The 8,595-nt window shown below is 38.1% G+C and overlaps 1 protein-coding gene across 1 annotated transcript in view; it reads right to left on the minus strand.

Moving 5' to 3' along the window:
- Window positions 1-7,465, minus strand: part of LOC107671802 (elongation factor 2-like) — a 12,510-nt gene extending 5,045 nt beyond the window's left edge. The window contains exons 1-8 of the mRNA XM_016464773.1: window positions 7,219-7,465; window positions 6,071-6,282; window positions 5,673-5,851; window positions 3,463-3,568; window positions 3,128-3,380; window positions 2,851-3,046; window positions 1,126-1,492; window positions 662-1,015 (exon numbers count right to left, since the gene is read on the minus strand). Of these exons, the coding sequence (XP_016320259.1) occupies window positions 662-1,015; window positions 1,126-1,492; window positions 2,851-3,046; window positions 3,128-3,380; window positions 3,463-3,568; window positions 5,673-5,851; window positions 6,071-6,282; window positions 7,219-7,456 (1,905 nt within the window). The 5' untranslated portion in view covers window positions 7,457-7,465. The remainder of the gene's footprint in view (window positions 1-661; window positions 1,016-1,125; window positions 1,493-2,850; window positions 3,047-3,127; window positions 3,381-3,462; window positions 3,569-5,672; window positions 5,852-6,070; window positions 6,283-7,218) is intronic.
- Between the last annotated feature and the right edge of the window lie 1,130 nt (window positions 7,466-8,595).

Raw genomic sequence — 8,595 nt, forward strand, 5'->3', positions numbered from 1 at the left:
AACGTACAAAGTACACAAACAAAAAATGAACGCTTTATTGGTTTGGTTTGTATTTGTTGCTATTAATACAAATATTAATAACAAACCAAAAACAAAAATATAATTAAGATACACATTTTTAAAAATTGGTTTGTATTTTGTTTTTTTTTGTATTCTATTTTACTTTTAGTAATAAAATAATTATTAATGATAGCAAAATATTTTTTTTTAAGTTTATTTATTGGTTTGGTTTCTAGTAATACAAAAAAAAAAAAAGGCAAAACCTAAAAATAAAAATTCAAATAAATTTGTAATGTTTTTTTTTTATTATATTTAAAACAAAATTTTTTAAAGCACTATTATAACAGCAAAAATACTAATACATTTTTTTTTTTTATTAATACTTTCTATTTGTTTGTATTGTTTATTATTTATATCTAATTGCACTTCATTTTAAATGAATAAAAATATTCCAATAAAACATTTTATATAATTAAAAGTTTATGACCAGGTCTCAATATTGTAGATTGGCTCTCGCTCATGTCCGTGGAGGTCGCAGATATTTATGGTAGGTGTTATCGATCACTTCTTCAGAGTGGTGCATGATTTCTCCTCACAGACCAGCCAGGACATCAAGAGGACGACTAGTTAACCAAACCCCGTTTGACTGCTAACATCTCACCTCTTTAGTGGCCCACTGGAATCCAGCCACGACGCTGTCCTTGATCTCGTTCAGGTACTGCACTCCTTTGGTCACGTCCACCAGGAGGTTGGGTCCGGTTCCGTCAGGTCCAAAGCACCAGATCTTACGGGCCTCTGTGACCTCCCACTCGTATTTGTCGGCCAGGTAACGAGCGCGGGCCTTGAGCTCCTGACGGGATGTCACGTCGCCCTTGTCGATGTCTTCAGCGAGTCCGTCGGGGAATGGCCTGGCCTTCATGTACAGACGGTTGTGCTTGTTGGGGGACTTGGACAAACACATCTGGTCTGACTCTGCGCTGACCGTCTCTCTGTAGGACACAACGGGGTCTGATTTCTGTTGGAGAACCAATCACACGGGTTACATCAGGAACGGCTGGTTGGCTGCATTTCAATTTATTGGCATTTCAGCTAATAAAATCTGCCAAGTGCTAATGATGCACAGACCTTCAGTGGAATGCAGGCGTGGTCCTCCTCCAGATCTTTAAGGCAGATTTCCAGGTGAAGCTCTCCGGCGCCGGCGATGATGTGCTCTCCGGACTCCTCGATGATGCACTGCACCATGGGGTCAGACTTGGCCAGGCGCTTGAGTCCCTCCACTAGTTTGGGCAGGTCGGCGGGGTTCTTGGCCTCCACTGCCACTCTGACCACAGGGCTGACGCTGAACTTCATCACACGCATGTTGTGGGCCTGCTCGAAAGTTGTGATGGTCCCGGTCTTCACCAAAAACTGGTCCACGCCTACCAGACCCACGATGTTACCACATGGCACATCTTCAATGGGCTCCACGTAACGACCCATCATCAAAATGGTCCTGGAATAAAGAAATGCTGTGCGTCAGAAAGGTGGTACACAGTTCTGGGATCACGTTAATTAGTGATGCACTAAATTTTGGCAACCGGAAGTTAATTTGAGGGACAATAAAATCATTACAACCAATAAAAATACAAATAATTCGCAAATAAATAATTTTGAAGAACTGAGATCTTTTAGTCCGTGCAGTTTTCGGTTGATGCATGATCAAAAAGTCACTAAACATTATTTCTAGAAGGGCTGGGACAATAAATCGATGCATCGCGATTCGTGGAGATTCTGAGATTTTCGGAATGCATCGTGATTCTCTCTGGAATCGATTCTGAGCTTAATTTTTAACAGCAGATGGCGCTCTAGGCTAGTTTTTAACCGCACACTCGCTATGAATGCTTATTTTAGGTTCAAGTGGTGCGTGTGTAAATGAACTGGAAGCAGGCAGAATACGACTATTTCACCTGCTGTTAAAAACTAAGCTCAGAATCGATTCAAGAGAGAATTCGCAATACCTTCGGAAAATCTCAGAATCATTTCTCGACTTGCAATGCATTGATTTATTGTCCCAGCCCTTACTTGTAGCACACCTACCATCCAATAATCACAATAATCTTTGAGCTTTATTACTTTTTACATGAATTTGATTCAAATTGTCAATTTTACATACAATTTATACAATAAATGTAGCCTACACATTCTTTAATTATTTTGATACACATGCACGTTCATTAATATTGTTACTTAACCTGTTGTCTTCATTATTTAATGCATGTTTAAATAAATCGGTCATGAAGTTATTAAAGCCACTGTTTATTTATATTCCACCAACAAATGGAAGTAGAAATATCTAATTAAAAAGTGGACAAAAACTGCCTTATGTACAATTGAAATGTCTGTAAAACCTTTTTTAAAAGTGTTGATTATTAAATAAAATGTAATTCCGTTTTCGGCCCAAATACACGCTAAATTTTTGGTTTCGGCCCAGGATTTTTATTTGGGTGCATCGCTAGAAACAATTATATCAGTAACACTTTACAATTAGATCTCATTTAATGCACTAACTAACATGAACTAATAATAAACAATGTTTTTACAGCATTTAACCTTTAATGTTAGTTAATAAAAGTGTTCATATTAGTTCACAGTACATTGTTAACTAATAATGTATTTGTAAATATTGAACTTAACATTAATAAATGTTGAATAAGTATTTAAGTATAATTAAGTATAACTTACCAAATGAAACCTTATTGTAAAGTGTTAGTGTTTTTATATCAATAAAAAAAAAAAAAAGTGATTGAACTATTTTTCAATCTTGGCTAAATAAACTAATTTGGGCGTTAATGAGTCCGGAATGCTGCAGACCTCTGGATGGGTTTCAGGTAAAGATCCTCCTTTTTCCCAGGGGTGAAGTTTGGTCCCATGATTCGCACTTTCTGCCCAGTGGACACGACACCAGAGAACACGCGGCCGAAAGCGTAGAAACGACCCTTATCTGTGGTCGGCACCATCTTTGAGATGTACATCATGAGGGGAGCCTTAGGGTCGCAGTTCTTAACACCTGCGCAGAACACAACAAACTAAATCAGACAATTCAAATGCAACACACACCCGAGAAACCCTGAGAAAACGAGTGTCGTACCCATGGCAGCTTCATCATCTCCAGGCCCTTCGTAAAGCAGCTCGCAGCGGTACCTCTGGGCCGTGACGGGAGAGGGCAGGTGGATGGTGATCATCTGAAGCAGAGCTTCTCCGGCGGGCAGCCAGCGACGCATCACAGCCTTCAGCAGCTGCTTGCCTTCCTTATCCTTGTCCTCGGTGTCCAGCTTGATGTCCAGCTTCTCGATCAGCTTGGCGGTTTCCTCCTTCTTGAAGTTCATGATGGCATCGAACACCTGGGGATTGAGAAAGTGCGGTATGATCACCGGTGGATCAAAAGGAGATCTGCACTAGTGTTTGAGGCAAACAGATTGGCACCTTGAAGATGGGATCCAGGATGAGCTGGGCGAAGGTGCGGGGCAGTTTCTTTCCATCAGGGCCGTTGGCAGACTTGCTGAATTTACCGGTGGCTGGGTCAAAATACCTGCAAGAGCAGCAGAGCTTGCATTTCATGTATAATTTACACTACCACTTAAAAATTTTGGTTCACTGAAGTTACATAAGACCCAAAAGGTATTAAAAAGATAGATAATTTAAAATCATAAAATAACTTATCGTTTTGCATTAAGTGCAGTTACTAATAATATTACACGTTTATTTCTTGGTAATGCACACTTGACTGTAAAGCACTGAGCTTGAGTTGGGAAGCATACAAAATTTACTTTTATTAGCAACAGTAACATAAATATCTAAGTTTTATATAGAAAGTGAACATTCTACTCTTATTAAAGATACTATTATTCTTTTATAGTATTATACGGAACTGACTGATAACTTCAGTGATCATAAAAGGAACGCTCTTGATGTGTGATTCAGTCAAATTGAAAAAAGAAAAAAAAAAGTCAAGGCATTTTGTGACTTTTCTTATTTCATACACAGTGCAAAAAAATTAAATAAATATAAAAACTGGATCATTTTTAGAGCTTTAAAGTGCTTGAATTTCTCTCTCAAAAGGTTGTACAAACCCTGAAATGAATAATGTAATAACATTCAACTCTTTCTGCCACAACACAATGCATGGTTATAGCTAACGTTATTACTTCTGGTTTTCTGACATACGTCAGCGCTGTTTGATCGGTTAATAACAGGGAAATCTGTGCAGTTCAAACGCTTCTCTCTGGATCTCGCAGCGCGGTGCAGTAACTGTTGCAAGATCAACACTGGCTCCTGAGTAAACCTGTTCTGAGCTCAGACCAGTTTTCTCGCGCTGTGCTCCATTATTGGTCCGAGTTGATATACGGTCCGCGCTGCGCAGCTCAAACGAACAGCGCGGTTTCGTTACACGCTGGTTTCGTTTGATGTTTCTCATATGCAACAGAAATGGCAGCGCTTATGAGTTAGGCAACGCGGTGGTCGTGCCAGTGCGAGCACTCAGAAAATTTAGTCACACAGGCATAAAAAATGGTCGCAGTCTGGAGCCCTACAATAGAAAATTCTGTTGTAATTTATGTAATCTACAGCTAGCTGTGCATTAAATGATTTTAACACGTGGTGGCAAAGAACCACCCGACGTGCAGCGGAGATCTAGCATTCTGCCCGCTTTAAATCAGACACCGAGATGAAGTAGTGCAGTAAGATCACATTTATTTGAATGCATGAATTATAGCATTGATTTGAGTTAATTATCGATAGAGAGAGCATGATGAAAGTTGCATCTGTGCATCTCACTCTGCAAACAGTGAACCTGTAAGTTTAGTTACTTCAAAAACAGCAATTTTACCTCCTCGTTGCTGAGAAATAATGTAGCAATTCAGTTTCAAAGCTATTATATTAATAAAGTTGACATGTGTTTGTGCTAGTCAATGTTTCCGTGTGTGCGCTGTGCAATCTCCAATCTGTGTGTGTGCACGCGTCAATGAAAGCAGCGCATTAATAAAGAACACCGATTAAACGGACTTATTAAACGGTTTCAATGCACACCTGCAAGCCAATCAGAATAGAGCATTCAGACAGACCATGGTATGATATTTAATTCTTTAGAAAAGCAATAATTACTAAACCTGAGCAATGAAATACAGCTTGTGAATTACAATATATTTGGAGCAAACAAACATTTTAATACTCTTATCTGGGGGAAAAAGGAAGTTTAAATAACTTAAAAGGCTACATACGGTTCCTTTTTAATTTAAAATTTCGGCTGGTTCCCTTTAAGTGAACTGGGTTTGGTTCTGTTAAAGCAGACTACGTGAAAACACCTTTAGAATGATTTCTGAAGATCATGTGACACTGAAGACTTGAGTAATGATGCTGAAAATACAGCTTTGATCACAGAAATAAATTTCATTTTAACAGATATTCACATAGAAAACGGTTACTTTAAATTATAAAAATATTTCACAATATTACAGCTTTTTTGAACAAATAAACAATTTTGGAAAGCATTAAAAATATTTTTAAATCTTTTAAATGGCAGTGTATGAGTTTAAGTCTTCTAGCGGATGTTTAATTCAAATTACTAAAATAATGCACAAGATGAGGCTCATTTTATCAGCTGAACTGAACAATGTATTTACTGGTATGAATCTCACCTGTCACCCCAGAGTTTCTTCATCATGTCCTCAACTTTCTTACAGCGTTCAGATGGGCTCAGCTGACCTTCACCTTTAGCAGCAAACTTGGCCACATACATCTCTGCAAACTGCTTCAGAGTGAAAGCCCAGCCGTGAAGACCAGATCCAAAACCCACAGTACCGATCACTGGATCAATCTGAGAGAAAGCAGAGAGATGAGCACAAATAGTCCAGCTAAAGGAACCGATATCATGAGACTACGGCTCTGAACGGGTCAGAAATCACTGAAGGATCAGCGCAGGTCTCAGATATTGTGTTTAGTTGTTCATCAGCCAATCAGAGTGGTGCATGGTTTCTCCTCACAGACCGCATAGCATTTTACCACTTCATATAAACAAACGAGAGCGTGTTCTCACCATGATGTTACCCATGGGTCCACTCTCGTCCTCTCCGTAGGTGGAGATGATGACGTTGACGTTCTCCACGATACGCTGGAAGGTTTGGTACAGCTCCTCAGGGTCCAGCTGCAGCTCCAGCAGGGCCCGGTCCATCTTATTCATCATCAGCACGGGCTTAATGCGCTCGGCGATGGCCTGTCTCAGCACAGTCTCTGTCTGCACGCACACACCTGAGCAAAAGAGACATTTAACATCCTGTAAATAGCAATAAATGCATTTTAGATCATATCAGGGTTTCATGAAGGTAAATTTAAGAGCTTTTTATGACCAAGTACAGAGAAGGACTAAACGGAAGGCAACAATACGTCAATACGTTCTCTAAATGTAAATCAGAACTTCTGAAGGTATTAAGTAGTCAAATTTAAGACTTAAGGAATAAATGGAAGGGGAAACAAAGAAATTCATCAATTAAGTGAGTTTATGATTAATACATGAACAAATATTGACTCTATTGGTAGATATTTGTTCCCAGTTGAAGTATAAATGCACTTCATTTTGATCAATTTCAATTAGAATATTCCTCTTCATTTTGCATCTCAACTAAATGTTCTCCAGTACAGAAATCAAAGCATTTTTAAATCAAGAAACAAGACAAAAAAAAAAAAAAAAAAAATTAATTTAAGACCTTAATTTATGAGGGCAAATTAAGACCTTTTAAGACTCACAGAAACATGTCTAAGGAGAATAAGAATTATTAGCAACAGATTATTAGCAATCGTAGATGAATCGCATTCAATTATGAATGTGATATTGCCTAATTGTCAGTGAACTACGGCTCTGTGTATTAAATGCCGCTCCATCTGAAAGCAGGTGATGGCTTTACTGACGAGATGCGCTTGACAATCACATGCGATTAATTGCACAGCCCTAGCTTTAGGCACTCCGCTTCGTGCCTAACAATGCCCCTTAGCCGTTATAAATTCACTGTAAACCACGGCTTCTTGGGACTTATTGATTTATTTAATGTCATAACTAAATGGCATAAATGTAAGACTTTTGGTCCAATTTAAGGCATTAATTTGTGGAAGGGAGACTTCAGACCCGCATAAACCCTATGAAGGCCACATCAATGACAGTATGATGTATAACCACAGTAAAAAGCTTACCAGAGACACAGTCCACCACAACCAGAGCTCCATCGGTGACACGCAGAGCAGCCGTGACCTCGGAGGAGAAGTCCACGTGGCCGGGAGAGTCGATCAGGTTGATGAGGAAACCAGATCCATCCTTGCACTGCTTAATGAAGGCCATGTCATTTTCGGTCAGCTCGTAGTACATGGAGATGGCACTGAGAAAGAGGCACGACAGAGGGAAATCAACAACCAACTCTTTGTGCATCAACATGAGACACTTGGCTTGGCTTTGGTTTTGTTCTTGTGAGCATGTCACAGATGATTGGCTGTTTGGGGCAACTATGAACTCTGAGATTGGGTTATTTAGTGATAACTAAACTTGACAGGGTTGATTTTTCCTATGAGCAATATAAGAAAATACAAAGCAAATGACTATTAGAAATATTGCTTGCACTTTTTCCCTCACTACAGACATCTAACGTTTTAAATAGTGTGTTTTACTAAATGCACTTTAGTTTTTTTTTATTAGTGAAGGAAGCTCAAATGTTTGCCCTTCTGGATTTACCATATTGGAGTTAAATTAAATTGTCTAAACGTTCATGCCACAGGTGCATTTTTGCATTGTGATATATTATGACTACATAGTTACAACCCTAAAAAAAAGGAATAAATACTATATGACTCAATGCCATAAAACACTGAAAATGCAGTTAAACAGCCTTTGCTTTCATGCATATCACAAACACACTTCTGAACTCCATTTATAGTCATGCATGTTGTTTTTTTTATCTTATATGATTGCACTTTTCACACAATTTCCATTTTAATTCTCTGATATTGTCCGTAGATGTCCACCGATTTGATTTTACTGATACCGATTAATCAACTGATCGTTTTTAAAATGGATACGCAATGAAAACTAAAATACTGCTTTACTATAAACTAGTGTTGTCACGGTACCAACATTTCAGTATTCGGTACCAATACCAGCAAAAATCCACGGTTCTCGGTACCAATTTCGGTACCAAAGCAAAACACAAAAACATGCTAATTGAACAACATTTTTATTAACAACGTTAAACAAAAATTAAATGTACAAAACCAATGCCATTCTTTATACTCATTTAAAAGTGTTTCAAGTTTTCCCACAAGTAATAAAAGTATGAAAAAAGTAAACAAGTTTCACCCAAAAGTTTAAAGATTTTATTTGTTAGATAACATGACCTAACAATAAACAATAGTTATATGGCAATTATTCTTCTTAGGGTTAATTTAAAAGTTCAGTCTGTTAAAATTATTTAATGCACAATGAACAAACATGAATGATCAAGTGTTTGTATTAAATAACATTCACAAACATTAAATGTTTTAAAAATATATTGTTCACTCACTGTAAGATGTTACTAGATC

This window comes from Sinocyclocheilus anshuiensis, unplaced genomic scaffold (genome assembly GCF_001515605.1).
Source record: "Sinocyclocheilus anshuiensis isolate Anshui unplaced genomic scaffold, SAMN03320099.WGS_v1.1 scaffold1491, whole genome shotgun sequence".
Classification (NCBI taxonomy): Eukaryota; Metazoa; Chordata; class Actinopteri; order Cypriniformes; family Cyprinidae; genus Sinocyclocheilus; species Sinocyclocheilus anshuiensis.